Raw genomic sequence first — 22,082 nt, 5'->3', positions numbered from 1 at the left:
CTAGTAATTTTATTGCTTGCTTTACCCAGTGGTCCTATAAGTTTCTATTGAACAAGTACAAAAAACGTTTCACATAAATGTTAAAGGCACTCTTTAAAATTAAATACCCATTGCATTTTGAAGTTATTTATTACATGTTCTTACAAGATAATATCTTTTTAAAGTATGATTGACCACAAGCCTTAGAACAGAAAACACAAGAATTCTCGTGATCCGTCTGCAATGTGTTAATACGCACTGTTCCAAAGATTATTTCCATGTACATCTTCCATACAAAAAAATCAAGATTGTCTGCTCATTGTATGCATATATACATAACTCATGGACACAGACAAAAGGGTGGTGAAGGTCGGTGAAGGTCTGGGGTGGGGGGTGGGGGGGTGCAGGCTAGAAGGGGTCAATGGGGAGAAAAGGGGAACATAAGTAATACTTTCAACAACAAAGATTTGATTGAAAAAACAAAAAAGAATAAAAAGCTTATTCAGTTCAGAGGTCTGATGGTAGTTTTTTAAAACACAAAATCACTCCATTTGTGATTTTTATGGAAGATGTGAAAGTCTGTCTAAAAGTCATCCAAATAAAGAGGCAAATACACCCTCAAATTCTTCATTTTTTTTTTTGGAAGATATTTTGTGTGTTCTTGTGTGCCTGAGCTATATAATCTTAGCAATAATAATCTGGTCTAGATCTCTTCACTTTTAAAAGTCATCTGAGATTCCACACTTGACCCAGAACAAAGTAGCAATTTTTCGGGATCATCTCTGTGCCTTCGTGTCCAAAGTTCCCCGATACTTTGAGACCTTGGGGACAGGGTTTCAAATTGGATGTAAGTCTCTTTCTCCAAATCTTCTTCCCAGAAGGATTCTGACTTACATTGCAGTTTGCAAACTTTATACAACAGGAAAAAAATCAATGGCAAGACAACCACACAGGCAGCGCCGCTCACCGCAATAAGGAAGGGCTCTTGAGAACGACCTTCTCTACCAGTGTCAGTAGAAAAGGTGATACATTGGTCTTTCTGGGGCGGCGCTCCTTTTGGACAGACACATGCGATGTGCTGCCTTCCAGGCTCCAGGCCGTCGATGGTTACTTGGTTCTTGCTGAAGTCTGCATTCAGCAGCAGCTGGTCCTTTCCCCCCTGCTTGGAATACAGAACGGTCACCTCAGAGCTATGCGTGGTGTTGATGGTGTCCCACATCAAGGTCACACTCTCTTTGGTCTCACTCACTGCCCTGAGGTTTTCTATTGTGGTTCGATCCAATAATGCCAGCTCTTCTTTTCTACTTGCACTAGCTGGGGGACGCTTACTTCCACCCATCTCCACCTTCAAATTTCTTTCCCCATCTGGATGGAGCTGGAGTGACTGTCGGCTGGCCATGGTGGTGCTTGTTGAAATTTTAGTGCTTGGAGTTGTGGTGGGAGAAACAACGGAGGAGAAGAAAGGGTATAAGGAGAAGGAAGCAGCAGAAGCAGGAAATGGAGTAGAAGTAGAAAGAAAAGTGGAAGAAGAGGGAGAGAAAGGAGGGGAGGAAGAAGGCCAGGGAGATGGCAATGAACCAGGTATGGATATAGATCTTCTAGGTCCTGGCTGGACTTCTCGCCCAGGGTGATCTCCATTCCTTCTTTCAGAACTGTCTGGTGCTATGGTGGTCGTGACAACACCAACCACTGTCACAGTAACCAGGGCTTCTGACATCCCAGCCACATTTTTGGCCTTACACTTGTAATCCCCAGCATCCTTGTAAGAAATGTCTGTCAAGCTGATTACCGACCATCTAACTCCTTCCCCTGGAGATTCCTGAATTACTGGAAGAAAAAACATATATGTACTTCTGTGAGGAGGGAAAAGGCAATATGCCCACTGAAAAAGAAGCAACTATTTGGTTCTACATGCGTCCCTTCCATACGCCAAGAGGGAAGTGGCATACAGCAAGTCCCTAATAGCAGTTGATGGCTCCATAAATTGCCTACATGAAGGCCTAGGTCATGCCAGGTGCCATAAGCCTATACAGAAAATAGTATTTTTAAGAGACGTGGAACTGAATTGGGAGACTTGATTTTAGTAAACTTTTGTCCATAAAGTAGTATGTAATTTCAGACTTGTCAATTAGTGTCTTTAGGCCTCTGTTTCTGTATTTTTAAAATAAGGGGATAAGACAAAGTGATCTCAAAGATCCCTTCTAATTTTAATTCACTATTGTCCTATAAAATGTTTATCACAAGGCCTTAATTTAATATTTCCACAAATATTTCTTCATTGAAATAAAATGCTATCTATCTACAGAGGGCACAGCAGATCGTCTTCTGGCATGAAGGGGTCATAATTTGTATTCTCAATCTTTTATTTTATATTTAGTTTACATAAACTAGTAAACCACGAGTTCTTTTATTTGCAGAATAATACATAGTTTTTGAAAAATTGGAATTTTACTTTCCTAAACACTTAAATCTGACACATTTCCATTCTGTCTTGATTTTTGAAGCTTTCTGAAAACTAATACACTACGCAGTATCCCAAGAGCCCCAAATTTAACTCACACCTCAAGGAATGGACCATTTACTGTCTATATGTAAGGATATTCAGCCTTGACTTTTTTTTTTTATCAGGTTTCATTATTTGAACCTTGATTTAATTTAACTTCCAGGAATTTTAAGAACAGATTGCTTTAGTCATCAGAATATCACTATAGAAACTAAGGCCAAAGCAATGGCTTAGACATAGTAGGATCTGAAAAGTCTATGAAAACAATATCTCCAAAAATTATACTTCTGATTCACAATAATGTTTGCATGTAATTATTTAAATCATCATTTAAAATGAGAAAATGATATTAAAATCCTTTCTGAGGAAATTGTAATCATTATATATTTTAAAGTGAGTCATATCCAAGATGACATAGCAAGACAAAGGCCTTCTCCGTAGTCATTCATGCACTGGATCATGTTTTCTAAGAAAAAAATCAGATTTTCTAATTTCATCCATATAGTTAGATACCAACTGAGGAAAATATTAACTCAGAAAATGAACTTTCAAATCCCTTTTACCTAACACTCTTGGCATATTTTATTAGAATTAATGAACAAATTGCCACTATTCCCCAAACCTGAGATTAAATACAGATCTTTGAAAACTTTGTTTCAACATAGGCCCGAATTTTAAAAATACCTGTGTAATTAACAGGTGAATGGTCAGATCTGGCCCATGTGAGTTGCGGGGTGGGGTAGCCAGTGGCATCACACCGTAGCAGGACATTACTGCCCAGAGCAGACGTGATTCGAGTGGCCGAGATCATCACTGATGGCTTCAGACACTGATCCAGCTCAGCCCGCTGAAATGAAATCCCTGTCAGGTGCTCGGGCTCACTGCAGACCATCAGTGGATCAAGAAGTACTATGGCAGGATCAGCAACTTTGGATATCTCGATCATTGGGGAAATGTGACAGTCACAGAACCACGGGTTGTCCTGCAGACCTAAACCAGAAGGAGGAAAGGCTGATAAAGGTTACTCTGATGGCTTTAGTTTACATCACAGCCTCTTGGAGAAGCAGGTGTCTGCACTGTCTCCCTAAAAACAGAAGTACACTTCTGATGAAATGGAGTCACCTTTCTACCAGTTTTTCCCTAGATCCAGTCACATGAATGAACAAAGCCTCTCAGTTCAGATCATTAAGGTTCAGAGTTAACAGTCATTGAGCACTTACTCTGTACTTTGTTCTAAGCACTTACTAGTATTTTCTCATTTAATCCCAACAATCCTATATAGAGGCGAGTATTGTTATTCCCCCTGTAAAGATGAAGAAGCTAAGACACAGAGAAACCAAATAATTTGACCAAGGTCACATAGATAATTAGTGTCAGAGGCAAGATTTGAATCCTAGTTACACAGAATGTCATAAACAAAGTGATAGAGATATTTCTAGGTTGCTATGAAAGTATTTATATTATTACTAGAGGCCCAATGCATGAAAATTCAAACATTCTGGGGGTCGGGGGGAAGGTCCCTCAGCCCAGCCTGTGCCCTCTCGCAGTCTGGGACCCCTCGGGGGATGTCCATCTGCCAGCTTAGGCCCATTCCCCGTGGCAGTCAGACATCCTTACCGCTGCAGAAAAGGCAGAAGACGCTCCCGCCACCACTGCTGTGCTTGCAGCTGTCAGCCCGGCTTGTGGCTGAGTGGAGATCCCTCTGTGGAAGTGCACTGACCACCAGGGGGCAGTTCCTGCATTGAGCATCTGTCCCTGGTGGTCGGTGCATGTCATCATGACCAATCATATCCAGTCATTCTGCTGTTAGGGTCAATTTGCATATTACCCTTTTATTATACAGACAGTCCTTGGGTTATGTCATTTTGTGGTTACGTTTTCATCTCCCATTTATTTATAAAAAAAAAGTTTCATCATTTCGATATATGTACATATGTGCTTTATGTTTTTTATTTATTTACCACAAGTAAAGGTCAGGAATTGTTATCTTTCTTTTAATTTTTTTTTACTGTTTCACTTCATTACTGCTGTGTATGTGCTCCATGTGAGTGACGTAGGTGCTTACACAGGTGGGTTCCGACTTATGGCAAAAATAGCATTATGTCATGCCATAGGAACAGATCTCTGATATAACCCGAGGACCTACTGTATAGGATAAGTATTATAGGATGCTGAGAGGCACCTAACTCAGCCTGCACTATGTCATGATTGTGTGTGATCTGCAGACATATTGAGGTAGTACAACTTCTGTGCAGCAAAAGCATTGATTGAGATGCAGACAGTGTCAGGAGATAAGACTGGAAAGATTGGTAGAGGTTAGAACATGGCTTGGCATGAATTTCATATGTGGTAGCCATGAAGATATATTGCCCAAATTCCCCTTCAGGAGAGAATCAGCAGCCAGGAACACAGTTGATTGACAACCTCCTGTTGCAAATGCCTTCAGGATCTGCCTCAGCTATCAGAGTTATAGCCAAAATGTGTTGGTCTTCAAGGAGGCTGTCAGTGTGAGCTTAAAGGAAAGTGAGGAAAATGCTACTAGAAACTAGAGGGAAGGGGACCCTTGTATGGAGTGAAAAAAAGTTTAGCAACACTGTCACCTGTGGTTAACAGGAAAAGTAGGAAACATATTCAATAAATAAATGTTCTAGCTAAGGATATTTCCACACAAAGATACTGCCTGGTATCTTCTTGCTGCTCATAATAAAATGTAAAGAGACATCAGCTAAAAGAAGATATGAAGTATAAATATAAAATATTTTTATATATAAAAGCTAATATAAATATAAAAGAACCAAAACCTGTTGGGTCCAATAATAAAACTGTTTCAGTATGGAGGTTCCTCAAAAAATTAAAAATAGAACTGCCTTATGACCCAGGGATTCCATTTCTGGGTATATATCTGAAGAAACCTAAAACACTAATTGAAAAGAATATATGCACCCCATTATTTATAATAGCCAAGGTAAGGAAGCAACCCAAGTGTCCATCAATAGACAATTGGATAAAAAGGCTGTGGTGTCTTTATACATTAGAATATTACTCAACAATAAAAAGAATGAAATCTAATATATGTGACAGCATGGATGGACCTAGAGGGTATTATGCAAGTGACATAAGTCGGACAGAGAAAAATACCATATGATTTCACTTATATGTGAAATCTAAAGAGCAAAATAAACAAAATAAAAGCAGACTCAGATACAGAGATCAGACTGATAGTTGCCAGATTGGAGGGGAATTGGGGGGCTGGGTGAAGACTGTGAAGGCATTAAGAAGTACAAATTAGTAGTTACAGAATAGTTATGGGGATGTAAAGTACAGCATAGGGAATATAGTCAATAATATAATAACTACATATGGTACCAGGTGGGTACTTGAAATATTGGGGGGATTACTTTGTAAAGTATAGAATTGTCTAAGCCTTATGCTGTACACCTGAATCTAATACAAAATAATATTGAATGGAAACTATAATTGAAAAATAAAAAATAATAAAACTGTTTTTTTATACTGAGCCTCTCCAAAATTTTCAAATTAAGAAAGAGCTTCAGAGTGAAAATTAATCCAGTGTGGGTGAGATCACAATAGCATTTGCTAAGATCTCAGACGGATCTAAGATGGTGCTTCAGAGCCTGCAGTCAGACAAAGTCTCTCTAAGGATCTTAAGGGTGATGTCCCGTAGCGGCCTCCAAGCCCAAGGTTGAAAGGATTTACCTCAGGAAGATTTGTGGTTGTGACTTTTTACTAATGGAGTGGATTATACGATTCCTAAGGAGAAATGACAGAATTACAATTTTAAAAAATTCTAACCATGGTGGAAGATTTAACTATTCACTATAAATTCTAGATTTCTATTTATGCCTATCCATAATAATAAAAGCGTAATATGCTAATTAGACTGGACATCCTTCTGGATGACCTTCCGGATGAAGCCGGGGCTGTGAGGGAAGCCCACGTTCCAGGTGCCAGAGGGAAGCCAGTGCTGGCAGCCGGGGGAAGGAAGGCCTACTCTTGCATGAATTTCATGCATCAGGCCTCTAGTTTTTATTATAACAGCACTTCATGACTGATCGTTATTTTCTGCCAATATTGGTAAGCATTTACTGTGTGTGTTTTTTCAAGTATCCTAGAAATTCCTTTTCTTTCATGGTCAATTACCTTAGACTTCTTCCTCTTATAATTAGTCCTGTGAATCTATGACCAGTTCCCTAATATTGATTTGAGTTCTATTCAACCTGCCAACAAACATCAAATTCATCTGTCATGTAATAATTAATATGTGTAGGATACTTTATACTTTCAAAACACCTGCTATCCAAGATTTTTTCTTTATAAGATAACAAGTTGACAGTTATTGATTGCCTCCTATGTTGCAAAGACTGTATTTGTCAAGAATTGTAAAAGAACTGAGTTTTACCCTACTCTAGAGTGACCAACTTATCCCAGTTCACCAATTTCTTAGATGTTGGTAGAAGACACAAGACTCCTGGTCAGAGATGAAGGACAGTTTATTACTCACAGCTCTGAAGGGAGAGATTATCTTTATTGCACTGGGCAGTAGCCATGCCTACCCTTTGCTCTGGAGGGGGACATCCTCTACTTTTCAAAGCAGCTCTCTACACAAATATTCTTGAAAAGATCGTTCAGAACAAAAGGCAGTCAGTGCCTGCCTCTGCTCAGCAGACATGTAGAGAGTGCTCAGCATGCCCAAGGATCTGTCTGACAACAGCATGAGGTGGATGATATTAGTATCATCCTCACCTTAAGGAGGAGAAAACCAATGCTCTGGAGGGTTAAGGGGTCTGCCCAACTGGAATGCAGTCAGGATTTGAACCTCACGATCCTGATCTTCAAGCTCTCATTCTCCACCACCGTGTATATGTCTTACACGGACCTCAGGAAGCTAGTATGATTTTTCCAATTTCACACCAAAGGACATTAAAGCACCGAGATCACTTTCATGGCTTCATAAGTAGTCCTAATCCTACATGCTGTAGCCTTCTAATCTAATACTCCTTCTACCATAACTCATTTCTTCATCACCTAAAAACAGCTAAAGCCACAGGTGGCCGTTAGAAGTGCTGTTATCTACAAATTACCAATGTCAAAGCAGTGATATCTGGAGTACTAACGTCTACATATGGAAAGATCAAAGAGCTGTAACGTTAGCAGTTTCATTCGAGCTTTGAAACTGTTATAAAAATGTGTTAACAATGAAATAAAATTCTTTTAAAAATTAATCCAACTTGCTATATCTAAAAGTTATGTAAACCAGGGAAATATCTCTAAATCCCTTAAGAACAAAACATGCATTTATTCCAGCTCTGGAATATCTAAGGTCAAAGGTACAACTTTAAAAACCTGAATAACAGCCATCTAAGTGCTGAACACATTCATCAAGTGTTTTTTCTTCTGGGGACAAAGGTACAAGAGCCCTCTGAAGTTAAAGTGTTACTTGTACTGCATTCCTTCAAAGCAACGTGTCAACCGCAGTCACAGTAATTTGCATTAATTAATTTATTTTATATTGCTATTCTTGGCCAGGGCCAGATGGACTTTGCCTTACCTTTTTTCTAAAGGGGTAAAGCTTTCCATGCATCACAGTAATTGGATTAAATGAGCAAACAAAAAAATAAAAACAGACTGATAGTTACAGAGAAGAGACTGACAGCCGACAGAGTGGAGAGGAGTTGGAGAGCTGGGTGAAAAGGTAAAAGGATTAAGCAAAGAAAAAAAAAACACCTCTTAGACACAGACAATAGTATGGTGCTTACCAGGGGAACAGGGAGGTGGGAAAAGGTAGCAGAGGGTAAAGAGGAGATAAATGGAATGGAAGAAGAGTTGGCTTATGGTGGTGAACACACAATACAATATACAGATGATGTATTATAGAATTGTATACTTGAAACCTATATAAATCTATTAAAAATGTCACTCCAATAAATTCAATAAAAAGTAAAAACAAACAAATAAATAATAAATAAATAAATAAATAAAAGTTTAAAGAATAAAAGACGATATCTCAGGAGAGGGATTGTGATTAGAAGCTTGACTCCACCTCTTTGTCAGCTGGTAAAGAGGATGGTGTTGATTACAGACCCACCTCATGTGGTTTTTCCGAAAGTTAAGGTACCCCTGGAGTCCTCAGAAGGGCACCTGGCACGGGGTAAGCCTTAGCCATGTGGAACTTGCTAGCAAAGGAGAGGCACACCACAGGGATTGAGGAGTGTTTGCTGAATTAAATGAATGCCATTCCAAAAATTCTGGGGAAGTACTGGGGCCGACACAGCCCTTCAGGTGAACTCCATTCTGATTATGGAAAAGCCCGTGTTTACAGTGTAGCAATTTGGGTACCAGGGAAAAACACCCAAAAAGGCATTGTATGACCTCTCCTACTGCAGGCTTTTCCCTCCAAGATAAACAGTGTAAGACCTATGGAGCCTGCCTATATAAATATTTGCTTATTCTTGAGAAAGAAGCCATGGAAATTTACCTGTCCTGCAAATCAAAAATCTAATCTAGTTTCATAGTTAATTTAAATGATTACTTGCAGGACACTAGTTTATGTTTTACGGATACACTAAAGGACAGTTTTATTAAGTTGGTACTTTTACTCATGTGGACGAGAGAGGGAGTAATGGAAACGCCTCTGCCTAAATTTCCATTAACTAAATACAGGATATAAAGAGCTCAGTAAAGTAATGCATTTGGGAGGAACGTGAATCTGGTACTATTACACACCATGCCCCGAATTACAAAGGAGTGAGGAAGAGCATGGGTTCAGGTGCCAAACAGATTGCACTCATAACCCAGCTCCATTGCTACGTGGTGAGTGAATTTGGTCAAGTGGCTTACCTTGCACCTCATTTCCTCATCTATAAAATGGGGTTGAAATGGTACTTACTACAGGGTTACTATGAGACTAGAAGAAGATACACCTGTAAAATATAAGAACTAGGCATGGCCCTGAGTAAGCACTCCATCAATGTTCACCATTTCTATTTTTATTACAATTAGAACCTCCATCTGCTGACAGTAATAAACACCGGACAATAAAAATGAAATAGAAGCAGACTGCATCCCACTCTAATAGTACACAAGTAAATTCTCCAGGGCGCCTGGAAAGATATAACTGCTACAGTTAAACACTGAGTTCTAGAAAATCTAGGATCGGTTCTCATCACCTTAGTTTGATGATGAAATTTGAAGACTCAAATATAATTAGACTAACAAACAAGCCAAAGTAGAGAGGCCTTCCTGTATAAGACGCTGCCATCTTGGTCCCAGCTGCAGAGGTTTATTGTTGATCTAAAATCGTAACCTCAGAGGCTGTCCACCTCAGCTAACGAACTATCACAGAAAATGTCTCATTATGTGCTCATTACAGTCCTATGAGCAAGATGGGTCAGTCCTCCCATCTCCATTTGGCAGATGAGCAAACCGAGTTTTCTGTGTGTGACTCACACATGAAGAGTCCTCTTTAAGAGGGTAGCACTTCTTTCCCCTTCTGTTCCCTAGACTTTGTGAAGGCCAGCAGGTGCCATGGCTTGACATGTTTCAAAATATATTTTATTATTCATTATCATGCTATTATCATTATCTTAAAAGTAATGCATGATCATTACAGAACGATATAAAATATAAGAAAGTGAAAAAGTGGCCCTCCACTCAAAAAGGACACTTCACCAACTAGTATATCTTTTCAGCCTTTTTCTTCACCCATTCTAAAAGAGTTATGGTGCTTCATGTACAATCACACATCCTGCTTCTGAAATTTAATGTTATATCAAAAGTATTTTCATGTTACTACCTTTAAAGAACCTGCTTTTGAAGAATCTGAACCTTAAAATGTGATGGTAAAATTTCATAACCGTTGATCCCTAAGTTCTCAAGCAGATTTGACTCACAGGTGAAAAATACTGATGTCCTATAAATTACTTCTTCATAGTAATATTAGTAACTAATCCTTAGAGAGCTATTAATAGCAATTTGTTAATTTGTTTTCATTTTCTACTTCATGTCTCCACTGGCTAATTCTATTAGAACCAAGAATTGCTTCCAAAGGAACATAGAAAAACTATAAAGAAATAGAATCAAAATGTTTAAATTAAGACAATTTCTAGCTATTAGCCTTACTCATAAGGAGTACAAATTAGTAGCTAAAATAAAGAAATACCACAGTATAGGTTTACATGGTACCTCACAGTGTACATAATAAATATTCCAAAGCTATTATTAAATTAATGTCTTTTTTCCCTCTAACCCATCCTGTGATATTTCTTTTCTTCTCTAATAAAAATGACTCAATGACTATATAAACAATGGGCAAAACGTGAAATAGCAATATAAGAAAAGCCTATGTGATTTTTTCATCTTTGTATCTTGTTCTTACTAGAGGCCTGGTGCATGAAATTCATGCATGGGGAGCGGGGGTGTCCCTCAGCCCAGCCTGCACCCTCTCCAATCTGGGAGTCCTCTCACAATCCTGGATTGCTGGCTCCCAACTGCTCGCCTGCCTGCCTGTCTGATTACCCCTAACTGCTTCTGCCTGCCAGTCTGATCACCCCCTAACCACTCCCCTGCCAGCCTAATAAATGCCTAACTGCTCCCCTGCTGGCCCAATTGCCCCTAACTGCCCTCCCCTGCCAGCCTGGTCACTCCCAACTGCCTTCCCTTGCAGGCCTGGTCCCAACTGCCCTTCTCTGCCAGCTCAGTCACCCCTAACTGTCCTCCCCTGCTTGCCATCTTGTGGTGGCCATCTTTGATCACATGGGGTCGGCCATCTTGTGTTGGAGTGATGGTCAATTTGCATATTACCTCTTTATTAGATAGGATTACTCATGGTTTTAGTTTCATATGCACCAAAAAGCATTTACATTTCAACAAAAGCAATACTAAATCCATTTATATGCTGTCACAGCATTTTCTTTTTTATTAAAAAAAAATCTCAAATTATCTTTTCTTCATACTTTACTTCAGCCAATATTTGACATGGTCAATAGGGTTTCCTGGCACAAATTCAGCATCTAGTTGCTTCTCACTCCAAAAGGGTTATAAGTCACCTCACTAGCCAAAGGCTCACTAGTTATTTAGAAGTACAGCCTCATCTTCAGCCCTGATGGACACACTTTGTGAACTGACAACACAGCCTTACTGTTGTGAGGGAGTTTACATTTTAAGAACCCAAGACAGAAAGGCCAGGTCAAGATAGCAATGTAGGTAGATGCAGTACTCGCATCCTCCACAACCACATCAAAATTACAACTAATCCACAGAACAACCATCATTCAGAACTGCCTGAAATCTGGATGAATGGTACTAAAGAATCCTAGCTAATAAAAGATAATATGCAAATTGACCATCACTCCAACACAAGATGGCCACACCCATGTGGACACAAGATGGCTGGCAGGGGAGGGCAGTTGTGGGTGATCAGGCCTGCAGGGGAGGACAGTTGGGGGGAACCAGGCCTGCAGGGGAGGGCAGTAGTGGGGGGGGGACCAGGCCTGAAAGGGAGAGATTAGACATTACATAACTTCCTAAGTGATCTTCCTGATATATCTCAACACCATACATAGTAATTAGAATATTATTGACTTTGTGAGAGGGATGTCCGACTGCCGGCTTAGGCTGAATCCCACCAGGATCGGGCCTAAATGGGCAGTCAGACATCCCTCAAGGAGTCCCAGATTGGAGAGGGTGCAGGCTTTGCTGAGAGACACACACCCCTGGTGCACAAACTTTGTGCACTGGGCCTCTAGTTAAAGAATGAAGCACTTTGAGTCTGGTAAGAGGAGCAGAGGCATGTAACATGCTGGTCCTACACCCAAGCGTGGCTTTTTTTTTTTTTTAATTGGGAGGGCTATCTTGGCTGTGGAGATGTCTCATGAGAAGCAAGGGGTCCCAGCCTCACACCAGACCCCTTAGCCCAGGGTTCCAATGCCAGGAAGAGAAGTCCCCATAACTTTGGGCTATAAAAACCAATGGGAATTGTGGCTGAGTGACAGAGGCTGCTGGAGAACCAGGCATTCCTCTTAAAGGGCCAGAGCATAAATTTACTTGGACTCACTCCCTCTGAGCCCCATCAGCTCTTAAAGGGATATACAGGGAGGAACTAATTTGTCTGGAATCAGTTCAAAAACTAGGGGGCAACTTTCTCCTAGACAAAGGTGCTAGAAGAAGTCATTGTTCCTTTGCTGAGACTTCCCCACCACAGTGCTGACAGGCTGTCACCATATCTGAGTCTCTGGCCCACACTGTTCACCCAGACCTGGTGATTCCCTGAGACCCAACCTCACCCAAGCTGTTTGCAGTGGTTTTTCCATATGAATGGCCTATCCTTGCTCAGGCTTCAGACTTTCCTAAAATCTCTCAAACAAGCAGCAGCTTGCATCAGCATGTCCCATACCTCTTGATAAGTGGCCCAGCACTAGCAGCAGCCTGCCTTGTTTCATAGCTTGGCCTCTCTGGGGTACCAACACAAGTAGTAACTATCTGCAGATCACTCTGTAGCTTGTGCCAGGTGGCCCCATGCAGGCACAAGCAGTAGCTGATTTTGTATCTCCCGAAAGGCCCCAGAGCCAGTACACCCGGTGGTCAGCTTCAGACTTTGCCAGATTACAACCCTACCACATCCATGTATGACCCACTCAAGGGGCAGACTCGGAGTGCACCAAAGCTCCACTGAAGCAAGTCCTGTTCCATAGGAGTGTCTCCTACACAGCAGCTCTTGCACTATAATCATAGCTGGTCCTTATAGCTAATTGGCCTTGGGGTCAGTCAATCCCTCCCAGTGACCAAATAGCAATCAAGGTTCAACTACAACACAACAGTGCACACAGCAACACATGGGTGCACCTAGAGGGCCCAGCTCAAGTGACTGGGAAGACTAAGCAACTGGGTTCTATAGGATGCCTACTACATAAGGCCATTCTACCAATTCCAGGATACACAGCAGCTCTACTAATATATAGAAACAAACATGGAAGCAACCAGAATGCAGAGACAAAGAAACATGTCACAAATAAAAAAAAAAATGAAAGCAAGCAAAATACTGGATACAGAGTTCAAAACAAGGTTATAAGGTTACTCAAGGATCTTAATGAGAGCTTCAAAGGACTTAGTGAGGCTTTCAAGGATTTGGTGGAATTTCAAAGACAAGAAAGGACTAGTCAGAAATTAGGCATAAACTAACTGAAATAAAGAATAATTTACAGGGATTCAATAGGGGATTCTGAGAACCAAATCAATGATTTGGAAATATGAGGAAGAATTTAAAAAACCCCACTCAGAAGAGCAAAAAGAAAGAAGAATCCAAAAATATGAAAATAGTATAAGGAGAGTCTTGGGCAACTTCAAGTATATCAACATCCACATCATGAGGGTACCAGAAAGAGAAGAGAGGGAGCAAGAAATTGAAAATCTACTTGAAAAAATAATAAGAGGGAACTTCCCTTACCTGATGAGTGAAATAGACATACAAGGCCAGGAAGCACAGAGTCCTAAACAAGAGGAATCCAAAGAGGCTTATACCAAGACATATCATAATTAAAATGCCAAAGACAGAGAGAATCTTAAAAGCAGCAAGAGAAAAGCAGTTAGTTATCTACAAGGGAGCACCCATACAATTGTCAGCTGATTTCTCAACAGAAACTTTGCAGGCCATAAGAGAGTGGCAAGAAATATTCAAAGTGATTAATAGCAAGGACCTACAATCTAGATTACTCTACCCAGCAAAGTTATCATTTAGAATTGAAGGTCTAATAAAGAACTTCATAGACAAGAAAAAGCTAAAGGAGTTCATCACCACCAAACCAGTATTACATGAAATGTCAAAGGGTCTTCTTTAAGAAGAAGACGGAAAAAAAAAGACTTAAAAATATGAATAATAAAATGGCAATAAATATATATCTATCAACAATTAATCTGAAAATAAAAGTAAATGAACAAGGAGTCTAATGAACCAAAAAAACTAATATATAAAAGAGAACCAGAGGCATGTAAACATGGAACAGACTGATGAATCTCAGAGGGAAGGGAGAGGGGGAACGGGAAGAGATTAACCAAAGAACTTAATTATATACATTCATTACCCATGGACACAGACAATAGGGTGGTGAAAGCCTGATGTGTGGCAGGATCCAGGTGGAGGAAGGCAATGGGTGGTGGGGAGAAACAAGGTAATAATCTCAACAATATAGATTTTTTAAATTAAAAATAAAAATAAACACCCAGGCAAATATTCCTAGAACCTAAACAAAGTCAAGATTGAAATATATAAAACTAATCACAACTAAACTAAGAGACTATGTGCATTAGGAGATCTAATTGGGGCCAGTAAAATAACTAGAGTCTTCATCATTTCTTTTTAGATTACAAAAATTTGGCTACTATCCTCCCTAACTAATTAAACCGCTGCCACCTCATACAGATGGCGATGCCCCTCTCCCTCCTGGAGAAGCTGATGAAGGGTTGAAAACAAACCAGAGCAGAAGATTGATGGTGGCAGGATGGTGCATCAGTGTGCTCAGAAGAACCAGCGTAGGTTGGTGGATTTTGTTCCAGGCTCTCTAATAGCAGCATTAGTCTCTGAGCGTATGAAGCCAACTCTTCTCCCAACTTCAACACACCAGAACACACACACACACAAACACAGACACACACACCCATTATACCTACACAGGATAGATGGGTAAATTGACTTAGGTCAACTGATGAAGTGCTATTCCATGCAAATTGCAAGTACAGAGTAAGAAACCAAACTCAAAAACATGAAAAGATTGCACAACTGAGCAATATGCTGAGCAAATTATCTGGACCTGAGGGGAGCAGAGGCTTGTGAGCTTACCAAGAACAATTCTTCTTGGTGAAAGCTTCCGGCTTCTGGACAGTGTTGTAAGTACATGGGACCAGCTCTCCAGGAATTCTGGTGGCAGTGTGGTTAGTCTGTTGCTTGATAAATCCAAGTAGGTGAGGTTCTTCAGGTACCTGGCTGCCCCATTTGGCACACGCGTTATTTGGTTGTTGTGCAAATCCAGGATCCTTAGATGGGGCATGTAGAGCAGAGATGCCCAAGGGAAGGCAGCTAGAGAATTCCCATCCAAGCGCAACTCATGCAGCTGCCCCAGGTTGTAAAAGCTGCTGGCCTCAAGGCTGGAGACAGAATTGTAAGTCACCCAGAGGTACTGGAGCTCCACCAGGTAGTAGAAGGCATCGGCGGGGATCGTGCGGATGACGGTCTTCTCTATGCGAAGCTTCACAGTGTCCACGGGGAAGTTCAGGGGGAGCTCATTCATATCCTGGTCATTACACAGCACCAACCTAGTGTCACAACAAGAGCAGTGGGAGGAAACCTGCGTTCCGAGACCCATTTGAAAAAACAATGCTTATTTGAAACATGCATCAATTGAAAATTCCTTAATGGTTTTCACAAAATATTTGTGGAGCCTGGCTGACCTGTTCATTAATAATTTGTCATCATTATCTTCTTCTATGTTAAACCATTTGAAATGGCCATTTCTATAGGTTAAAAATGATCAAATATAAGAATTTTCAGATGGTTCACCTAATATTGATGAAGTTCTTTATAAGTCAGGCCTGTCCAACACACACCATATTCATTACCTTATTTAGTTGTCGGACAGCCCTATGAGGTAGATGCTGGGAAAGAGGTAAAGGCACCAGCTCTGGAGTTGGTCTAATCTTGGCTCAGATCTAAGCTCATGCCATTCTTTTGTGGCAAAGCCCATCCTCACCAATTGCCCCACTTCATTTTCCCATGTAGCTTCATTAGGGTGGTTCATTGAAATGCATGTGAAGTTTTATACCTTCCCGACACGTAACAGGCATTCGGTGGGTGCCTGCTATTTTTACCATCAATCTTCTTTTTACAGTAAAATAACTGAGGCCTATCCACACTAGGTAACTTTCCAAGGTTACATAGCTAGTGGGTCACACAGCCACCTTCCAACCCACATTGGTCCAACTCTAAAGTGCACACTTAACCTCTTTAAAAAATGGCCCATTTTTATTTATTTATTTTTATTTATTTTATTTTTTTAAAAATGGCCCATTTTTAAAGAATCCTCTGTAGAAGTTATAAATTGATCTCTTTTAAGGAAGGACGGAGCAAGTGTTCACACTGGATGCTTAAAGCTGAGCTCTATTTCAACAACGTGACTTGTGCATTGCTTCCAGCCCAAGGAATAAACCAGAAACTGCAAGTTTATTCCGTTCACCACTCACTAACATAAGTGACCTTGAGCAGGTCACATTGGGACCTTGCTTACTGGTACATGTAAAATAGGCATAAAAAAACAAGCCTGTCCCATGTGTGAGTGTAAAGTATGAAGAATCAGAGAATTTAGATGCACTGTAACTTGAAAAAAGATTTATCTCCCATTGTACAGTCATTTCCACTGGATTGCTGAAAATGAACAATGAAACATAAATTATAATGCATTATACATGTAGTCAACAAATCAGCCATTCAGTGAAATACGTCATGTTAAGTGGGTGAACTTTAAAAGCAGCCCACCAGGCAAAGAGGGGTGAAGGCAGCATAAAGCTGCGATGTCCTGCTAGCTAGCGTCTCCTGTCTGTAACAGCATCTCCTGTCTGTAACTTCAGGGGAAGACCATACAGAAGCATTGGAATTCTATAAGGACACTTCCTATTCTTTTTTTTTGTAAAAAAAAAATACATCTTATTGTTTTTTTTTAGAGAGGAGGGGAGCAAGATAGAGTTATAAAAATCAATAAGAGTCCCATTGTACAGTCATTTCCACTGGATTGCTGAAAATGAACAATGAAACATAAATTATAATGCATTATACATGTAGTCAACAAATCAGCCATTCAGTGAAATACGTCATGTTAAGTGGGTAAACTTTAAAAGCAGCCCACCAGGCAAAGAGGGGTGAAGGCAGCATAAAGCTGCGATGTCCTGCTAGCTAGCGTCTCCTGTCTGTAACAGCATCTCCTGTCTGTAACTTCAGGGGAAGACCATACAGAAGCATTGGAATTCTATAAGGACACTTCCTATTCTTTTTTTTTTTGTAAAAAATCAATACATCTTATTGATTTTTTACAGAGAGGAAGGGAGCAAGATAGAGTTAGAAACATCAATGAGAGAGAAACATCGATTAGCTGCCTCCTGCACACCCCCAACTGGGGATGTGCCTGCAACCAAGGTACATGCCCTTGACCAGAATCGAACCTGAGACCCTTCAGTCCGCAGGCCGACACTCTATCCACTGAGCCAAACCGGTTAGGGCGACACTTCCTATTCTTCATCTCTACTCTCTATCACAAATTTCAGTGCTATTTTAGATCAGAATGATCCAATTTCTACTCATTAAGTTAATATCCAGAGTAATGGAGAAAAGCCTGCATTGGAAGCTGAAAGACCCAGTGTCTATCAATCAGTCACTGTATCAACTCGTGCTGTGACCTTGCACAAGTCCTTTAGCCTCTGTGTGGCTTCGTTTCTTCATTTACAAAATAACAGCAGAACTAAATTCTTTCTAGAGCTCTTGCCAAGAATAATACACTATGGTTTTCATAAAACCCATCAATAATGGGGCCACCAGGGGGAAGGAAACACTTCTGTGTTGTTTCTCAAGTACCCTGGCGTGAGTTGTTAACTGCTACCTAGCTTTTGCCAAGTAGGGCTTTTTAATTTGTTATGTTCTTCTCACTGTCTTACACCACCTAGTAAATCTTTCAAAAAAAATACCAAGTTACTTAAGTAAAGTTTATAGAATAACAAGACAAATTACTCAATAATATGTTTTAATTTTTATTAATTTGTTTAAAGGTGTAGAACATAACTTGAGTGACTCTTAACAAATTACTTTAAGAGGTTCACTATTCAAATAACCTCAAAGGTCCATCAACCAAGTCACGCAAAAAATCTGATTTTGTCATTAAATATCCTTTTAAAAAAATCATGGTCTACCATGGTTAGCTAACAAAAGTTCCTTTTTGCATTTAACTTCTATCTCAAAGGACTCATCTATATTATGAGTATGCAATTATTTTTACTTCACAGGTAGATGTGAAAGCAACCCAGAGGTTAAATAACTTCTACAGTGATGGCAACTGACAGAGTTGATCCATATCTTTCAAACCTCTTTTCTTTGTAAATTCCAATATCTTAAAATAAAAAATTCTAATTATGAACGTCTGTAATTTCACTCTTATGAGAGTCATTTCTGCTTTCTAAGGTCTATCCAATTGGCATGAACAACCCTCGAAATGAAATGGAAAACTCGGGAAGCAAATGATCTGGGAATGTTAGCACCTCCTGATCGGCCCTGCTTTCTGCAATCAGGCTGAGTGGGACACACACATTTCAGCTTGACCTCCTGAAATGAACATTTTCTGAACACAGGTGCAATGAACATTTTTGTATGTGTTTGAAGGTCTCAAATAAAAATGAGGGGTTTTTAAGAGCTAAACTGCTCAAGATAAAGGCACAGCATTGGCAACCAGTATTAACACAACTAAGTTAAAGCTTATGTAAATTAAACCTTCTCGCCTCTGATTTCTGATCAACAGTTTGCTTTCAAATAAGGCTGATGGGGGGATCCCTTTCCTCAGAATCATTAGAACACTTAGTAGCATACCTTGATCCCGTGCCATCATTTCTGCCGTGATAACCGCAGGTGCACTGTGACGGACATAAACAACTCACGCCTTCCAAAAAGCTAAGCACAACGCCCAGACATGCTAAGAGACGCATTGCTCCTTTTAGAGGTTATTGGAACAACAGGTAAAAACCAAATCCTAAGCATTCAGGGACTGGTGTGCCTGGAACGCAAACAGCCATTTAGTAAGAGCAGATTACACAGGATTAGCTGAGATCTGTAGTTACTTAACCTTCAAGTGTATTTTGCAGGGGTTCAATCTTCCTAGCCTTTGAATGTGGTTTCAGCAAAGTAACACATTATAAAGAAAGTGAAAATCAAACACATGTCAAGAAAATTTCAGTAGTTGCTCAAATCTAGATTTGCAAGGAAATACATATTAAATTCCTTTCCTATGGATGTAATTGCTAATACATCTTGCAGCTACACGCAATGTTAAAAACAATTCAATGTCTTAGCAGATACTAGAACATTTAGAAGATGATTTACATTATAACATTATAAATTTTATTTTGTGCATTTGCTTTTTATCAGCATGCATAACAATCAGTTTTACAAAATTTAGCTTTAAAGATAGAAGCACATGATGTAAAATTGATTTAGAATAGAGTTATCAATATTGCCAAGTATTGGCTATCTCCAAAAACAAAGTAGACAAAGTCTGGAACCTAGTGGGGTTTTTTGGTTTGTTTGTTTGTTTGTTTGTTTGTTTTTAGACTAAATGCTTCAATCCACCACTGAAATGTGGACCTAGGGCTCCAGTGAGTGTGTCCTGTGGCTCTGCAGGTCATCTCAGCACAGTGTAAGGCTCCTCCCAGCTCTTATTTCTACTCAAAGCTACTATCTCTCTTTAAGAATATGTTTTATTCTAAGCTCGTTTCCCAAATTATGGGCATCAAACCATAGCTAAAGATGAACTGGTATGTCTTTTAGCAAAGTTAAGCTCTATTAAAAAATAAAAAGTAAATCGAATAGTTAAAAAATAACCTGAACACTCATAAGGTGGGGAGAATCCACAGGCACAATCAAGGGTTTAGGTAACATATATCACAAATATATATGGCATTTAATCTTCCTATTAGGTGGTTCTATCCATCATCTTTAAACAAAAAACTCTTTAAAAGAATCAATTTTATAAAAGTAAGAATACTATGGGAAATATTATTTAAAACTAATAGGATGGCCCTAGCCAGTTTGGTTCAATGGGCAGAGGACTGAAGGGTCCCAGGTTCGATTCCAGACAAGGCCACATGCCCAGGTTGCAGGCTCGATCCCCAGTGTGGGGCGTGCAGGAGGCAGCCAATCACTGATTTTCTCTCATCATTGATGTTTATCTCTCTCTCTCCATCTCCCTTCCTCTCAGAAATCAATAAAAATATATTTTAAAAAAATAAAAAAATAATTAAAAATATAAAACCAATAGGATGCATATAGAAACAACAGTCAGAAGAATTTGCTCAATTAAAACAAAAGACTATAGATTTTAAATGTTCACTATTTACATAATCGTGTATTATCCTGCTATGCTTAATAGTTATTTAAAGTGACAATTATGTGATTACAAATTTATTCAACATTCAACAAATATTTATTGAGTGCCTACTATGTGCCAGGCAAAACGGGTGTGCATGCTCAGGACACATCAAAGAACAAATATACAGCTAATCAACAGGCATAAAGTTTCAGTTAAGCAAGATGAGTAAGTTCTAGAGATCTGTTGTGCACTATTGTACTTATACTACATTATACACTTAAACATTTGTTGAGGGGGTAGATCTCATGTTATGTTCTTACCATAATAAAATAAACTTCAAACAAAAAAGAGGGGGGGGAAACAACACACAAAAACCCCCACTCTGATTAAACTTAATTCTAGTGGCAAATATATAGAAATGAATATATAGAAAAATGATAATTAAAAAGCAGACTATATAATAACATGCACAGAGATTATGTTGCTGTATAAAATATATATGCAATAACTGGCATGTGACTTAATAGCCCTCTGATCATTTTTGTTAAATAGTATATTAATAATTACATTAAGATTTTAAAATTGTGAAATGCTAACAACTCATTTCAGTATTTATTAATTAATTATTATTTATGTATTAACTTTTTTTAAAAACATTAACATAGCAGCTACTTCTGGTCTAATGGAGGGCCCAGGCAAGATACCAGGCCATCGGTACAGAGTATTACATGCCAAGATAGGGAAAAAGAGAATTTTGTACCTGGATTCATCAAAAGAGATGAGCAATAAGTTTGCATATAAACAAATAAAGAAGCATTCTCTACAATAGCCAATGCACAAACAGAACTATAAACTACATTTAAGGAATTCAGTCTATTAGGATAATAATCTATGTCTCCATTTGATCTAACTGGCTTCATATTTTAAGTAAAATTAAAATATTGCAAAAAAAAGTAAACAAATATATTGATAACGTGCTTTCCTTTTATTTCAGATTCTTCCAGAAGTCAATGGGTTTGAGGTACATCCATTGGTAAAAAGCTCATCGTGGTCATAGTTTGATGAGTATGACATTTGAACATGGCAAACATTGCCCTCCGAAACCTACAATATAAAGGGGGAAAGCTGGTATTATCCTATAATGGCTTAGAATCCAATATAATAAAAGACTAATATGCACATCGACCGAACGGTGGAACGACCATTTGCTATGACACGCACTGACTTCCAGGGGGCAGATGCTCAACGCAGAAGCTGCCCCCTGGTGGTCAGCGCGCTCCCACAGGGGGAGCACCACTCAGCCAGAAGCCAGGCTCATGGCTAGTACCGTATTTGCCGGCGTATAAGACGATTTTTTGGCCCTGAAAAATATGCCTCCAAGTGGGGGGTCGTCTTATACGCCAGGTACACTTCAGATAGACTGCCCATAGTGCTTGCCCCGTGCCATAGTGGCCTCCCGATGCCAGCCCCCTTCA

General features: G+C 39.5%; 2 protein-coding genes across 2 annotated transcripts in view; both read right to left on the bottom strand.

The window, feature by feature from the left end:
* Window positions 1-407: 407 nt before the first annotated feature.
* Window positions 408-20,301, bottom strand: LRIT3 (leucine-rich repeat, immunoglobulin-like and transmembrane domains 3). The gene is made up of 4 exons (XM_006755232.2): window positions 19,113-20,301; window positions 15,333-15,805; window positions 3,167-3,472; window positions 408-1,806 (listed from the first exon to the last, which is right to left on the bottom strand). The coding sequence occupies exons 1-4, from the start codon at window positions 19,226-19,228 to the stop codon at window positions 683-685; spliced, it is 2,019 nt and encodes a 672-aa protein (XP_006755295.2). The 5' UTR covers window positions 19,229-20,301; the 3' UTR covers window positions 408-682.
* Window positions 20,302-21,259: 958 nt separating this feature from the next.
* RRH (retinal pigment epithelium-derived rhodopsin homolog) overlaps window positions 21,260-22,082 on the bottom strand; it is an 11,055-nt gene continuing 10,232 nt past the window's right edge. Inside the window, exon 7 of the mRNA XM_006755231.2 lies at window positions 21,260-21,711. Within this exon, the coding sequence (XP_006755294.2) occupies window positions 21,615-21,711 (97 nt within the window). The 3' untranslated portion in view covers window positions 21,260-21,614. The remainder of the gene's footprint in view (window positions 21,712-22,082) is intronic.

This window comes from Myotis davidii, unplaced genomic scaffold (genome assembly GCF_000327345.1).
Source record: "Myotis davidii unplaced genomic scaffold, ASM32734v1 scaffold973, whole genome shotgun sequence".
Lineage (NCBI taxonomy): Eukaryota > Metazoa > Chordata > Mammalia > Chiroptera > Vespertilionidae > Myotis > Myotis davidii.
The sequence above is the reverse complement of the archived record's forward strand: the minus strand, read 5'-3'. Positions and strand labels throughout refer to the sequence as shown.

What these genes read in the sequence shown, in the direction of transcription:
- LRIT3 (XM_006755232.2), bottom strand. Translation starts at nt 19,228, where the DNA reads ATGCGTCTCTTAGCATGTCTGGGCGTTGTGCTTAGCTTTTTGGAAGGC. An exon ending in AATGATGGCACGGGATCAAG is followed by an intron (nt 15,806 to 19,112) that starts GTATGCTACTAA and finishes TTGTGACACTAG; the next exon opens with GTTGGTGCTGTGTAATGACC. An exon ending in TTCACCTGTTAATTACACAG is followed by an intron (nt 1,807 to 3,166) that starts GTATTTTTAAAA and finishes TTTTTCTTCCAG; the next exon opens with TAATTCAGGAATCTCCAGGG.